At 36.4% G+C, this 16,707-nt stretch overlaps 1 protein-coding gene across 1 annotated transcript in view; it reads right to left on the reverse strand.

Annotated features, from left to right (window-relative positions):
• The window catches only part of CTNNA3 (catenin alpha 3), a 1,681,070-nt gene that overhangs the window by 803,368 nt on the left and 860,995 nt on the right, over positions 1-16,707 (reverse strand). The window contains exons 7-8 of the mRNA XM_047071866.1: positions 15,564-15,644; positions 6,853-7,005 (exon numbers count right to left, since the gene is read on the reverse strand). Of these exons, the coding sequence (XP_046927822.1) occupies positions 6,853-7,005; positions 15,564-15,644 (234 nt within the window). The remainder of the gene's footprint in view (positions 1-6,852; positions 7,006-15,563; positions 15,645-16,707) is intronic.

The following is a 16,707-nucleotide window of genomic DNA, read 5'->3' on the forward strand; positions in this document are numbered from 1 at the left end:
TCATGCTTCAGCCAGCTTAGTGATCTAGAATTCGTTTCTATTGCATTCCTGGAACACATGAATGAGCATTGTGCCTTTAGTCATGCTATTATCTCCACTTAGAGTTCTAGTTTTTCAAATCCAGCTCCTGCCTAGTCATCAAGTTTTGATGTAAATATTGCTTATATTGCTTACTTCATACTAAATTCCCAAACTACTCTAATCCCATATAGTTTTATCCCTCCTCTTACTTCCAAAACACTAATATCTCATTCAAAAATATCTCCACCTGACTATGGAAAGGCTCTGACTTTTCTATAATTGTATCCCCATTTCCCTGAATTCCAAACACCATGAATGGAAAATTTATAAAGAAATCTCTCCAACATGGAAAGGTCACTCACTGTGCATTCACATTAGGCTTTTTAAAAATTTTTAAATTATTATTATTGTTATTATTATTATTTATTCTGAGACAGAGAGAGAGCAAGTGGGGGAGGGGCAGAGAGAGAGAGGAAGGGAGAGAATCCCCAGCGTGCTCTGCACCCTCACCTCAGACCCCAAGTTGGGGCTGGGGCTCGTGAACCATGAGATCATGACCTGGGCCAAAATCAACAGCTGGATGCTCAACCGACTGAGCCACCCTGGCGCCCCTCAAGTTAGGCTTTTAAGGATCATGTTCATCATGACTTTTAGCTAAAAGGATTAAGATGCTAAACAGTTTTTAATCCAGGGAGTGGGCAGTCACACCTGTCCTCTATATAACCAAAGCATTCCTGACTTAGCTATAATATCCCTTCCCCATCAGAAAAGGAGAGCTGCCAAGATGCTCACTGAGAACAGTTGTTGGTTTGTGTACAGTATAAGTATGGGTTTGTTCTTTTTCTTTTTCTTTTTTTTTTTCTTTTTTAGGGGAATGAGGAAGAATGGGATGGGACTCTAAAAGCTCTATTTATTTATAACTGAGCATATCCTTATTTGATAACAGATGATCAATTAAAGCAATGTGTGACACTTGAACAGGATTCTGTCAAAAAGCAAAGATATAAGTAGAGCTAGGAGCAATGAGCACTTCTTGCAAACAGCAAGAGTCCCCTCTCCAGCCTTCTCTCTTGGCACTGGGGCTTTGCTAAATCCGGCTCGCCATTTTGTGAGTGGGAACAATCAGCTTTGTAGGTTGGAGGGAAGTATTATAATTAAATGTCCACCCACTTTTTCCTTTTTGATGAAAAGCTCCCATGAAACTTACTAAAATAAGGTACATCAAGACAGATGAATTTTTGATGAATAAGTCAAAGCACTGACGAAGCTGGCTTTGCACACAGAGAAACTTAATTTGCAGAAAATTTTCAGGCCTAGATCATTAACACTGTCATATTTAATGAGAATTAATATGGTAAAACCCATGGGATAAACCAGAGATTTTACCTTTTTAGTTGATAGCAACTATGTAGTGTTCAGCATGAACTGATTGCTGAGAACACATCGTAATATGGTTCAAAAATAATAGTGGAGTTTTTAGAATGTAATTTTAAAGAAATATTAAATAACAGCCATTATAATAAGCAATACATGTATTGAATGCAATGGCATTCTTCTGAATAACAGTTATATTACCGCATTAAAGTTACAAACTGTATCTCTGAAGTGGGCAAAGTTCTTTAAAAATGTTATCTAATGGTGACAAATTCCTTCGGAGAGAGATCTGGAGTAGGGTTTATAGTGTTTGCTTTTGATGGCAAAGGTATTTGCTAATATCATTGTGAAGAATTATTTTAAAGTATTCATGTTCACTAAAGCAGGAAGGCACTCTACTAAAAAATTGGGCTCAGACATATGTTCCAAGTCCAGTTACTGGAATCCCCAAAGATAACTTTTTAGAGAGAAAGAAAATTGAGCTAGTGTTATCATTGTGTTCCTTCATTCAATACCGATTTATTGAGTACTAGCTGCATAGACTTGGCTAACAGAATAGGCTCATAGTGATGACAGGTAAAATTCTTACTCTCTAGAATCTAAATATTGTAATTTTTAAGATAAAATTAATATTTTAAACTTTACTTTTAATAGGCATTATTGGTGGAATTCACTAAAGTTAATGGTGCCCTAATTTACCATCAATGTAAGATCAAAATAATGGGGAGTATAATTCAATGGCACATTTTTCATTAGATGCTAATCACTTTGTAAAGATGAGTTTTAAAATTCCAACCTTTTTCTTCTTTCAAGATTTTATTTAAATTCTAGTTAATATATAGTGTAGTATTAGTTTCATGGGTAGAATTTAGTGATTCATCAATTGCATATAACACCCGGGGCTCATTACAACAAGTGTCCTCCTTAATGCCCATCACTCATTTACCCCATCCACCCCAATCACCCCTCCAGCAATCCTAAGTTTGTTCCCTATATTTATTAGTTTCTTATGGTTTTCCCTCCCTCTCTCTTTTTATCTTATTATGCAAACGTTTTGACTCCTTCTTCTCATTCCCACTGTGGCTGGGTGGATCCCAAGTTACACAGAGTAACTGAAATGTTCAAAGTAGGATAAGCTTTGCATAATAGTTACTCAGTTCAACATAGTGAAACAAAATTAGCCTCAAGAATCTAGGTTCTCCAGTTATTGACACTACCTAGGGTTTTATAACCATCACTTCACCCATTATCATTTTATACCAAACTGCATGATAATACAATAGGAGACCTCAGATATGACCCCACTTGACGATGGGAATATTCAGGCCCAATTTATTGGCTACTCTGTTCCTCATCTCTATTTATTTTCCCCAAACCCCATATCGTTTTGTTTGCCTAATTATTATCCATAGAATTTCTTTTTTTTTTAATTTTTTTCAACGTTTATTTATTTTTGAGAGAGAGACAGAGCATGAACAGGGGAGGGGCAGAGAGAGAGGGAGACACAGAATCTGAAACAGGCTGCAGGCTCTGAGCGGTCAGCACAGAGCCCGACGCGGGGCTCGAACTCACAGGCTGTGAGATCATGACCTGAGCCGAAGTCGGACGCTTAACCGACCAAGCCACCCAGGCGCCCCAAGAATTTCTTAATGCTTTTTTTGTTTGTTTGTTTCTTTGTGTCCCCATACAGTTTTTACTCTCTTTTTGGTAAAAGTTGCAACTTTAACCATTTTCCAGAGTATTCCTTTAATAGCATGAAGTTTTTCTTCAAAGATCTGATAGGAATTCTTTAAAAATGGACTTTTCTTTCCATTTAAGTCTTACTTTAACAAGTTCACTGATTTTAGATTTCTCTGACAAACACAGTTGAGGTATCAAAATCCAGACATGTTGAAAATAGCTTTTCCTTGAGGTCATTTAGAATCTAAGACTTTCTGTCCTACTCTGTCAAATTACGCAGTTGGGAATAAGATGGGTATAAGTGGTCTGGGTGGACAGGTGGTAGTGAAAACAAAGGTGGATTGGTAAACAATCTAGACAAAGTAAACTCACAGTGTCTTCTGAAACTGATGTATTTAAGTTCTCCTATTTCCCCAGACTCTGTCACAGACACTTCTGGTGGAATGTTTGTAGTAAATTAATGATGATTTTCTCTATTGCCTTTGTTAGACAGCTCCTTCCAAAAAGAAATTTTCCTGGGAGATAAATGCAGTGTGTTTTATTTGTTTGTTTCTTTGTTTGTTTTGCTTTTTTTTTTTTTTTGAGAGAGAGAGAGATAGAAAGAGAGAGAGAGCAAGCAGGGAAGGGGCAGAGAGAGAAGGGAGACAGAGAATCCAAAGTGGGCTCCACACTGTCAGCACAGAGCCCAATGTGGGGCTCAAACCCATGAACCATGAAATCATGACTGGAGCTGAAGTCAGACACTCAAGTGACTGAGCCACCCAGGTGCCCATGTTTTGTTAAACAACGTAGTGGATAAGCAGTATACTTAAAAACTATTTTCCTCCAGTCTCTATCTCTTAGAAAATTAGAAGTCTCCCAATTGTAAAAAAATATTTGTTATACCATAAAATTTTAAAAGCTGGCAGTGACCTTAGATATTATCTTGTTTACCTTCACTTTATATCAAACAAATGAAATCCTGAGAAGTATAGTAGACCAAAGGTAGCTGTAAACACTTTGCTAGTCTGTCCGTTGAAAGGTGAAGTTTCATGCCTCCCTGCCTCCCTTCAGATTTGGGCAGGCTTTATGATTGCTTGACTAATAATATACAGTGGAAGTGGTATTCTGCCCATTTCAGGCCCAAGTCTTAAGAGGATGTAAGCTTATACTTCCTGTTTCTAACTTGCTTTTGCGACTTCTCATCTCAGAACCAGCAATAATTTTGCAAGAAGCTAAAGCCACATAGAAAGGCCATGTATTGGTGCCCCAGTGAAGAGCCACAGCTAAGCTCCCAGCTGACAGTTATCATTCACTTCCTCCAGTCATGTAACTGTGCCATTTTCTATATCTAGCCCAGTCAAACCTCTCAAGGGTTCCAACCCTAGCCATTATTTAACAGTAATTACATGAGAAAACCTAAGTGAGAGTTGCCCATCTGCCCAGTCAACCCATAATGAAAGAATAATAAATGGTTGTTTTAAGCCACTAAGTTTGAAGATGGACTGTTACATGGTATAATCTAACTGGAACTGAAAACGCCTTAGACGAGTTTCTCAGTAGTACCAGAGGGAGAACTACGAGAGTGCAAAGCTAGCATAATCGCATCGTACATGTGAAGGAGACATTCAAAGTTAGATAAGACTCATTCTCAGTCCCCCAGCAGCTCAAAATTATAAAATCTTTCTATTCTTTCAATGATCACATGAAATGCAGAATTTTCAAGAACGTTGAATATTTAAAACACATTCTCAGGGTTCTGTCTACATAATAATAAACCATTATTCTCAATACATTAAGGTAGCATTTTTTCAAGTTTATTTATTTATTTTGGGAGAGATAGAGCATGAGCAGGGGGAGGGGCAGAGAGAGACAGGGAGAGAGAAAATCCCAAGCAGGCTCTGCACTATACAATACGTGACCTGAGCCAAAACAAAGAGTCAGACACTTAACTGACCAAGCCACCCAGGCGCCCCTAAGATAGCATTTTCAAGTGTTCCTTCAAGGCACTGCCTTAGTAATAAGTGTCATGGAAGAAGAACTCCTCAGGTAAACTGATTTGGGGAAAATTCTGACTTAATTGAAAAATCTATGGATTTTTCAGAACTGTAAAATCTCCAAGAGGAGAAATAGATACAACTATTTCTCCAAAATTGTGTAATTAAAGGGCCCTTCTTTATCGAGCACCTTATGAGATTTATGTTTCATAGACTAAGCAACTAAGAAACGTATTTCTAAACTAATAAATAGGAATAGGGACGCAACTTTATTAGCAGACACCAATTTTACTTTTAGAATATGTCACCGACAAGTTGTTTTCATAATTTGATGTACCTTCAGCTTAGAGAACACATTTTTAGAAAAAAATGTTTGTGATTATCAGGGGCTATACTTAGTTAGGTGCCTTTAATGACCTGCTCCTTCTGCTTTGCCTCTTACTGTTAACATTTCTCTGTGGGAAGAGTGCATACATATTTGAGGAAGACTACAAGAGGGAATAAATAAAGCTAGAACTATATAAATAATTGAATGAATTAGTTAAAAATTGTAAGCCTGGAAATCAGCTCCATCTCCAATTGGACTGGTTTGGGTTTGTAGCTTTATTTCTATATAAGGCCAATGTAACAGATATCCTGTCATGCAGAGTTGTTGGGAAGTTCAAAGTCAATTTCAAAGTTGGAGGTAGGTCAGTTTTAAGGCTGACAAGATCTTAGTAATTAGCTATTTATCAACTCCTTTCATTTTTTAGATATGAAGACTAGGAAGCAGAAAGTTTGCAGTGAAAATGCTAGTTACATTGGAAACTTCCTTCCCAGGGATCCACATTTAAGATGTTGGGAAAATCCTCTCCGTTAATAGATGTTATATCAAATGCTATGATTCTAATTCAGGTTTTATTTCTAACTCACAAGGTTACCAAGCAATTTGAGCCCCTAAACATATTTCACCACAAAGTTCATGGCCAGTAAGTATGTGAAGGTGTGGCAGTCAGAAGATTTAATAATCAGTACGGCATGGCACTGACACTGAGAACAGACACTAGCCATAAACAACTGGTACAGTCATGCTGATGGATGTTAGCAGTGTATCAGCTCTGGTAAACGAATCTGGTCAGGCGGATTTTCCCTTCTTCCATGGGTTCCTGGCTTTGTGAGAACTGTCACATTATTGGTTTTAGAAATCCTTCCATTGACACTCATTCTTCTACTATGGCTGCATTACTGATCCTCATAATATAATAGGTTTCTTCTCTGTTTCCTAGGAATTGTCTAGCACTTTATGGGTCTCTCAGCAATATAACACCTTGCCCCCAAATCATGCGGCATTTTCATGCTTCCAGTTTCCAAGCTGAAGAAAATGATAGTTTTATCTTCTCTTGCCTCTATTGGGACATGGACCAATTTACTATCCTCACTTATTTATTCTGGATTTTTCTACCCCTGTAATCTTACATTCTTTTTCTTCATAGTTGAATATGATTTGAAAATCTGGAAGAGTAATACAACCACAAAAAGATGGTAGAGAAACAATAAGAATGGCATGAGGTAGAGTATTTGATACTTTTATGTTAGAATATGAAGAAAATATTTGTTTAGATAAAACAAAATATCTGCATTTAACCATTGTGTGTGTGTGTGTGTAGCTCTGAACAAAATATGCATTAAAAAAACAATTTAAACTTTGCTTCTTTTGCAGTAAGTTGTCAAAAGTTTTTATCTGAGTACAAGTCAATTGTAAATGGGGAATGAGAGTCTCATTCTCCTGGATTTAGGGCAGTTACAGTTCTGGTATGCTTACCTCTACAAGCCTGCTGGTGTGCTCACGAAATATCGAAGCATATTCTTTTATTTCCTTTTCCCGGCCATTCTTGGCAGCTTCAATGAGAACCAAAAGTGGAACCGTTGTATCCAAAAAGGAGTCTGACACATGATCTATAATAGCCTTACGGAGCTGAGGAGAAATAAAAAATTCATTTTTTTTTTCAGGAAATGGTTCATGTTATTTCCTATTTTTATAATCCCAGTAGTTACAAAATTCATCTTATGTATTTTCACACAATCTCTAAGTAATAATACTTAAGACTGTGTATGAATGTCACTTACAAAGTTAAAACAAACTGGGGCACCTGGGTGGCTCAGGTGGTTAAGCGTCCGACTTCAGCTCAGGTCATGATCGCACAGTTCATGAGTTCAAGCCCCATGTCAGGCTCTGTGCTGACAGCTCAAAGCCTGGAACCTGCTTCCAATTCTATGTCTCCCTCTTTCTCTGCTCCTCCCCTGCTCACTCTGTCTCTCCCTCAAAAATAAATAAACACTTTTTTAAAAATTAAAAAAAAAACAATGTTAAAACAAACAAAATATCCAAGAAAAAAAGTCATTAAGGAATAGCTCTCTTATTCTCAAAATTTGCCTTTATTCTTAAATTATACTTAGCCCAGATGTCAGATTATAAGTAATAATACTCCATTTTCCATCAAAAAATACCACTATTGTAATGTTTATGCATGTGTACAAACAACATTGTACATCATGTATTTTCATAATTACAAAATTATGAAATGTTTTCTACTTTGTTGGAGGAACTGATGATAAATTTTGATTAGCTAAATTGTAGTCTTCATGGTAATTAAACCAAGTTAGATCACCGATTATGCCAGTTGATAACAGATTAATAGAGCAAGGAGAATAATAAATGAGTTTGATGTCCAATTTTCTTCATCTGCATTAATTGTTCTTGCCCTTACACCTTAAATTATTAAACAAGTATAACATTCTGCTACAATTAGTTCTTTTAAATTAGATTATGTGGAAGCTCATAAATGACAATCAGGCAATTACCCTATTCAGCAGATATTTTCTGAAATTTAAAACTGCATTGGAAAATTAATGCATTGTATTTGTATAATAACATATTGAGCCCTAAAGGATCACAATATCTTGAAATGTTTCATCAACAATGTCAATGACTATGAATAGCTCCCCAATTTTTTAGTCAACCTCCTCACTGAATTTAATTTCTTCTATACATTATCATACAATATCATATGGGAAATTTATAATGTATACTTTAGGGTACTCTTTAAAACCAAAAGATAGTTACCCTAGTTTTGGAATACAGGAGAATATTAAATAATGTGGCTGCCTGAAAAAAACCCACTATATTCTTGTAATATTTATAGTATAATAAATCCATAATAATTACAGATTTCCAGGAGAAAAAATATCTCTGCCTACATGCAGGCAGAAGAACTGTGAAATTTTCTGGTTTCTAACAATTTCACAAAGGCTGTGGGAAGATCCCCCAGGAAAGAATCTACTGAGCATGCAGAAAGGCAAATCACTAATGGCAACTGATTAATATCATCTGAGAACTTACTAGGACAGGGTGCAGAGTGGTAAGGACTTACAAGGCAGGGGAAGACCTTGAGTGAATGAACAATGTGTTTGATGTCCATCAAAAGTGGACCAGAGAAGTCAGACAAAGAATCATAAGTTAGGACTTGAGCTGGGAGCTACTAGTTATGTTAGTTCCAGATACATAAAAGTAGAAGGAATCTCAGAGGGGGAAGTGTTTTCAATGACCATCCCTCCCCTTTATCCTCTTTTTCTTTCATTTGTAACCAGCATATATAGAAGGAGGGCTAAGAGGAGATCTGCACTAAAGCTATGCAATTAACAGCCAACATACATACGGGAGGTTTTTCAAGCCAAGGAGGTAGACAGGATCACACAGAGAGAGATGCACAGTGAGGAGATGTCCAAGAATTAAAACTTAGGAAATACTACCATAAGTGGAAATCATGCAGATGGAAGAGTAGGATCTAAAAAGAGACTGACATGATGGCCAAAAAACAAAGAGAGCAAATGACCAACAACTAAAAGAGAAATATTCCAATAAATCTGTGTCAATGCTTTCCAAATGAACTTATCCTACTAGATGCAATTATAATACCCACATTATGAACTTGTTGAATCTTTTCTCTGCATTTGATCTTTTCTTTGTATTTGGTTCCATTAAACTCAATAATTGTTTCTCAACATTATCTCTTTACCTTTCTACTACAGCAAGATCTTATGAAATACATCAAGATGAAAATACATGGTCCCTTAGTGGGGGAGTGAGAGTCATCAAATGTTACAGTAAGGGAAAATAAGGAAACTGATAGGGAAGAAATTTCAAAAAAAAAATAAGTTTCGGAGTTTAATTTTAAAGATAAGTTAAATAAAAAGAAATCAGATTTGTCTGATGGATTTGACCACTAAGAGGTCATTGATAAACTTAGTGAGACCAGTTTGAGTGGAAAGTGAAACCAGGAGTCATATTGTGATAGTTTGGAGAATGAATGGGAGATGAGACTTTGATGTATGTTCCCATCTACAACTATATCCAGAGAGTTAGACTGTCTTCTTGTGCTTCTAAAAAATATATTTTGTTTTATCACCATACAAAAATCTAGAGAATAGCCATTGTCCCACATTGTGCCAATATTTATAAATTTATGAATAATTTTAACAGTCCTCCAGTACCTGGATACATTTGTTATGGTCTGTCCATTTCCCCTCTGTAGTGCTACCATTTGTCTTCCCTTCATTTTAATGGTATTTACTCCCAGGGTTTTTTTCCCCCCCAAGGTGTTCTACTATGTTTTCCCTGCTATTCATTCAATCCTTCATTCCATACACAAGTGCTGAAACAGGCTTGAGGTATAGCCGATTTACTATTATTAAGGAATAAATACAGATATTCTTTGGCTAAATTATTATTATTTTTTTAACTAAACTATGTTAGGAACACATTTGTTGCTTTATTCTAAGGTGTGTTGCTAAATCCAAAACACAGTAAATGTAAAAGGTACACCATGGAGGTGTGGTATTATGTTCAGGAGGACAAGACAGAAGGACTGGGAAATGAGCTTACAAATAAGTTCTGTGCCAGTGCTTTCAAAATTCTGTCGGAGTTAAGTTTCTGTTAGTGACAGTAGTGACTTCAAAGAGCATATCCTCTCCTTTTTCCTTGCCTGTTCTCTTACACTTCATGTTCTCTTACACTTGCTTCTTGGAATTGCCTCCTAAGTAAACTACCTGAATTAAGGTTCTGGTCTCAGGATCTGCTTTCAGGGGAATCTGATATAAAACAGACACAGTTGTCTGGCGGTAATGTTGTTTGGTCATATGCCAAGTAATAGACGGATGTCTTACATAAACTACCCAGTGATGACCACACATTACCACTTCTGCTTTGCACACTACTGATTCTGATACCGCCATCCCCAGTACTATGCTGACTGTGTCAGAGGAATTACCATGATATAGGACTAGAACTACAAATAGGGACAAGATATGGAAGGCTTCGAATGCTATGCTATGTAATTTTCTTTAGATGTTATGGCATATTCTGACATACGTTTTTTTTTTCAATTTCTATTGTACAGTCATCTATATCTGTGTATAACACCTAAGAAGCCTCTATCTTATTTATTTCCATATTATTTTTCAGCCCAATGGAAAAATTCATTCCTTTCATTTGAGTGATATACAAAAAAACTTTAAAGAAGAATCCAACATTCCAATGTAAAAATAGGACACCCTTAGAGGCTGCAGCACTAAAATCTGAAGTTAGTGGGAGGCCAATAGGAGTTAGAGGTATGTATTTTCAATAAATACCTGTTTGTGGCCAGGCATGAAAGATGTCAGGCACAAAATCAGACTGAGGGGCTTTCCATCTTTTCTCACTACAGTTTAATAAAAGGCTTTGAGACATCAATTTTTCTATTTCCCACTGATGTAAGTGGTTTGGAATCTCAAATAAAATAATATATTTCTCTACAATTGAAACCCAAAAGTAAAAGCTCTATGTGAAAACTATCAGATAGCCCTGCCCACCCCCCTACTACCACCAAATAAGAGAATAGAAAGAACAAAACTGTGAGGGGAAGAGGAATGGAAAGAAAAGAAAGTGTTTCAGAAAAGAATTGTTCTCAGGGAGCTAGAAACATTTATATATGTGTATATTAATGCCATTTTGATTTTAAGTCAAATAGCAAAATGTGACTGTCAAACTTCAATTGACTAATAGGAACTAAATCACCCAATAATTAATTCAACATAAACCTACTGTGCCAATTTAATGAGACGTGTATCTTATGGAAAGTTAATATTCGATTACAAGGATGATGAAGAAGAGCTATAAAGACATAGGTATTTTTATCTAAGTGTGGCACTGGTACTATCAAAATGGGAAAGAGATGGAGATAGCGATTCAGCAAATGAGAAACTAATGAATCAGTCAAGTTTTTGTTTTGTCTGCTTTTACCAGTACCCTACTTGATTTGACATATCTCAAGTCCTTACTTTGGCATTTATAAAATAGGCTATTTTTTCTCAATATACACAAATAAAATTTTCAATTTGCCTTTAGTGAAATCTCAAAATGTGTGTTTCACTCTGCCTAATACAGTAGAAATGGAATATATTCTATTGTTTTAATTTTTTAAATGAAGAAATGAGGTTTAAAAATCTTCCTCCTTTATTAAGAATTTTAATGGTTATGCAGTTCCCAAATAAGTGATGGGAAGGAGACTAAAGAAGAAAAAATTTTAATTAAAAACTTGTAAAATAAATAGCAAGGAAGAAAAAAATTAGAATGGTAAATCAGTTTATGAGGCACTAGGAGTTTTTAGGGTGAATAGGCTATTATCCCTGACCCCTCATCTGGTGTTTACAAATTTGGGCAGGGGTTGGATGGACTTGGGTTCAAACTTCAGCTCTACCAGTTAGCAAAATATTGTTCAGTAAATCGACTTACCTGAGACACTGATGTAAAAATGCTATGACATTACTTCTTCTTTCAGAAATAAAAATCAATAATGTAAGGACTAATGTAAAGAGCTGGTAGAGAGCTTTGGAAAGCATTACTAAATGAAAGATATTGTTATAACTATCACTTTAAGGATTTAAAAATCCAGTGGGAAGAAAAATCCATTAAAAAAGAAAAATACAAGCAGAATATGATCACTACTATAAAAGAATTACATGTGCTCTAAGTGCTCCAGGAATAAAAATAATAATTCCACCTGGTGAAAATGCTAATGGTTTCATGCGAGAAGTAGCATTTACATTAGTCTTGAAGTTCCTAAGGTTGATTAGGGGTTGGGTGGGGGGAGTAAGAGGAACGGGAAAAACACCAAGTTAAACAAATTACATATACAAAGATACATGTGTTTTGGGGGGTGGGAGGTGATGGAAAATTTGGTGACTAGTAAGTAGATTCTTTAGTCAGGTTTAACTGACTGAACCACCCAGGTGCCCCAACTCTTTAGTCAGGTTAATGTGTGGTGTGGTGACGGGGAGGAACTGAAAAAACTGAAAAAGGAGAAGGAACATTACGAATAACGTTGATTCAAGTCAGGGCCAGATCACAGAGAATCTGGAACACCGTGCCAAGGACTTTTGTCTTTGTTCTCTAGCACAACAGGCGGAAAAGTCACAAAGCAATTAGGTTCAGATAAATAAACACTAAGTCACTTTCTATGACATTTCATATTGTTGCCCCAAAATGTATAATTTGCTTCCCCTCATTCCTCATAGATGTCCAATGATTGTCTGAACCAGAGCTAAAATGTTTCTGCATTGTTGAGGGACAAGCCATGGGTAAGCAAGGAGATTACATGAATGGGCAAGAAGATGTGTTCTGATCATTGTCTACTAAAAAACAAACATGCAAATAAAAACAGACCTACAATATATGAACATTAAATATTCCCAAGAAAAGCAGTTTAAGGGTAGGGGCTTTCTTCTTGCTGTGTGAAAGAGTGTATATAAGATGCTTAAAACAAACTGCTTGATAAACTTTGCAAGAATAAGAAGAGGTGGAGATGCCTCATGTTGCTGTTGAACTAGTTTTTATTATTGCAAAAGAATAAACATCAGGATGGAAAATAAAGTCTTAGGGAGGGCAAGTAAGGATACTGAGAATGAATCACAGCAACTACCTCACCAAAATCAAAGACCAAGAATGTGTCCAGAGACAAACTTCTAACAATCCCACCTCATCCTATACACATGTATCACTTTTTGAACTTCTACTTACTCTTCTTGACCTGGGGCAGGATTCATAACTATTTTTATCTATAGAATGGGGAAGAAATGGCATCCTGGTAACTTTGGAGCTTAAGCATTAAGAAAGTCTGGAAGCTTCCATTTCATCTTTCTTGGAGCCTTAAACTATCATGCAAGAAATCCAGGCTACCCTGCTGGAAAGAGCAGCCACATGAAGGGGTCCTAGGAGATCAGACACCACATGGAGAGAGGGAAGAAGAAGAAGAAGAAGAAGAAGAAGAAGAAGAAGAAGAAGCAGCACTGAGGCCTCAAATGACCAGCCCTGAACCAAAACACAGTCACCCTTTGACTGCCATTACATGGGAGACCACAAGTGAAAACACTACAAAAATGGCTCTGCTGACCCCCAGCCAGCCTGTGGAATCATGAAACGTAATAAAAGGCCGCTATCGTTTGCAGTGGTTTGTTAAGCAATGACACTTCATCAAAACAATGAATATGCTGACCTATGAAACCATAGAGAATTTTCATACCTCTGGAACACAGCAGTTTTCTAAAGGCTGGAAATATCCCTTTACTATAAAGAAAAGTATTAGTAATCCCTCATGCTCTTTCTATATCACACTGTTAGTGAGGTGAAAACACAGATAGAATTGCAAGATTAAATACAAGATGCCTAGCCAAGTTCCAATTTCATACACACACACTATTTTTTTAAGTCTATTTATTTATTTTACGAGAGACAGAGAGAAAGCATGAGTGGGGGAGGGCGGAGAGAGAGACGAAAGAGAATCTCAAGCAGGCTCCGTAGTAAGTCAAAGCAGAGTCAGATGCGGGGCTCCATCCCATGAACCATGATATCATGACTTGAGCCAAAGTTGGACACTTAACCAACTGAACACCCAGGTGCCCCTAAACATGCTACTTTTTAATATAATTATGTCCCATGCAATATTTGGGACATATTTAAACATGTTCCTTATTAATTCCTGAAAGTCAAATTTAACTGGGTATCTTGTGATTTTATTTGCTAAATCTGATAATCCTACATATAATGGGTTGCTTTATCTTGATTTTTTTTAATAACGACTCCAAAAGCTTTGGAGATATAAATGTAGATTAACACTTTCTGCATAACCTTGTTGAAGGCAGTATAGAGGGATGAGGCAGGAATGAAAGACATAATTGTTGATAGCTCATAGAAACAACTTTCCAAGTCCCAAGAGGAGCAGATGGGATAGAAATCCTGAAGAATATTGAAAATAGAAGTCCTGCAATGAAGAGAAAGGATGGCCCTGTGGGTAAAAGCTTCTGAATTGGTATAAGTTATGACCTGGTGTCAGTTCGATGCCCCTTCCTCCTTAGGCAGGTCATCTCACCACAAAGGCAGGCTCTCTCATCCACATTGTAAGACAGGTTGTGCTAAGCTGTTTGCAACTCTTACCTTCCATGATTCTAAATGCTGACAGTAGAAATAGACTTCACATTAAGGCCATAAAGTCGAGAAACTGGAATTTTCCCAGCCCTCAAAATTGTTTTTCTACAGCTAATATTAACTGGCTGAGGGATCCCTATTTATTCCATTTCCAAATCTACCTCTGAATTAAAAGATTGCTCAGGCAATTTTACTAAATCTTCCCATTAAACTACAATAATATATTGCATTAAAAGCTTACGGTTGAAAAGCTTTTGCCTCTCTTTCATGAGTTACTGGTGACCAAGTTAAAGTTATACATGAAAAAGAACTCTGGTTATTAAAGAGTGGAAAATAATGGAAAGCACAGTCTTTGAAAATAGCTGTCTTCAGTTTCTAGAAGGAAAAAAATTGACCTGTGGCATAATACTAGACTGCTAAATTATCTAATGAAATCCTTCCTAATCCGGTGTTCCTGATGACCTAAGGTTACAAAGTAGCCTTAGCTTAAACAGAAACTAATTTTTGAAGCATTCTGAAAAGAATCGAAAGGGCAAATTGGTATGTCTCTGATTGCTAGCTGTTTGCTATAAGCATATGGATGATAAACTCAGTTTTTAACATAATAGATTCAATTTACCAACATTTCCTAAAAAATCACTACATAGCAGGCACTGATTGGCATTTCATTTAACCCTCTCAGTCCTATTATGTATTATTAATTCCATTTTATAGGTTCAGAGATGTTCAAAAAGATTATTTTATCCCCAAGATCACACAGCTGATGAGGGCAGGGCCAGCACTTGAGTGTAATTCTAGTGTAACTCTGCCTGATATTAAGTCACATGCTCTTTTTCCTATTTTATGTTTGCCACAAAAAGGTTGAGGTATGTAAATATGGCAGGTATATATTTATTGTTATAGTTTTGTGTTCTAAATTAATTGAAAAAGAACAAAAACAAGAAGTAAATATGCTAGCAGTGGAAAAAAAGTTCGTTTTGTATGGTGTTTCTGTCTCCACGTCTCTCATCCCTCACCTGTCTGCGAAGGTCTCTTGTCTTCTTGCACATATTGTCTATTGCAATATTCAGGGTATTACTCCTTTCCTTTTTTCCAGTCTGAAAAAGAGGGGAAAAATGGCATAAGCAATGGTATCAAATTACTCTTTATCACTTAGCAATTTGCTTTCTAAATTTCCTGAAAATAACAGCTTGAAAATTCAAGAATAGGTTTCAAAACTGCTATGATATTGCATATGATTCATGAGCACTTCACTTAAGACTAAGTAGAATGGTGATTAAAGCTCACATTATTTTCTTCCTTAAGCTTCTGTAATATTTCTGATACAGGGCTGGGTTGCATTCAGTGTGGCAGCCGGCAGAGCATTATCTCCAAGAAACTCTGATCTTCATTCTTAACAAGTCGACTTTTTAACCTCTAAGCATGCAATTAGCTTAAAAGCATTAGATGCCCAATTTGTCAACTTCTGTGGGAGTTTCTGAAGTCATTTTCATGGTGTATTGTGTAAGTTATGCAGAGCCATATTGGAGTTTTGCTAAACACTAAATAAAATATGCAGTGCAAATTCATACAATTTGCAAAAGTTGACCACAATTTTAGCTGACAATATTCCAAGAACAAATTGTTTCAAGTAGGAACTGGACGCTGTTTTTGGCTCTTTAAGATAATTTGTGCAACACCTTTTCATTTTTTAAGCAGAATAGTTCTCTGTTATATCCTTAACCTAAATCTTTAGGCTATTAAGCACACAGAGAGTCACCTTGGTTGGTATTTTCTACATATTACTTTTGTGGGAGACAACCGAATTGAATCTAATCATACTTTTTTTCAGTGCTATCTTGTATAAAAAAGATTGAAAAAAATCATTATGCGATTCACCTCTAAGAAAATTGCTACCATTTAAATTAATAAACTGAAAAGGGCTCTTGAGAGGAGACCTTGAAAATCAGGATGGTAAGTTTAAGCCTCTGATAACTGAGGGAGTTTACAGCACAGACTCCATGAAGAAGGAAACTGAGGCAAAGTATAGCCCATTAGGCAGTGTGTCATATATTGTGCCCAATGACTACATTCACACATAAATCCATAGCTTCCAGTGAAAAGACTTCTTTACAAGAAGTTCAGGACCATCTGTTCTCTATCCCAACCTATCTTTTTTAG

The sequence above is a fragment of the Lynx rufus genome, unplaced genomic scaffold (assembly GCF_022079265.1).
Source record: "Lynx rufus isolate CCGP_SWC_20201006 ecotype Redwood Valley unplaced genomic scaffold, mLynRuf1.p SCAF_11, whole genome shotgun sequence".
Classification (NCBI taxonomy): domain Eukaryota; kingdom Metazoa; phylum Chordata; class Mammalia; order Carnivora; family Felidae; genus Lynx; species Lynx rufus.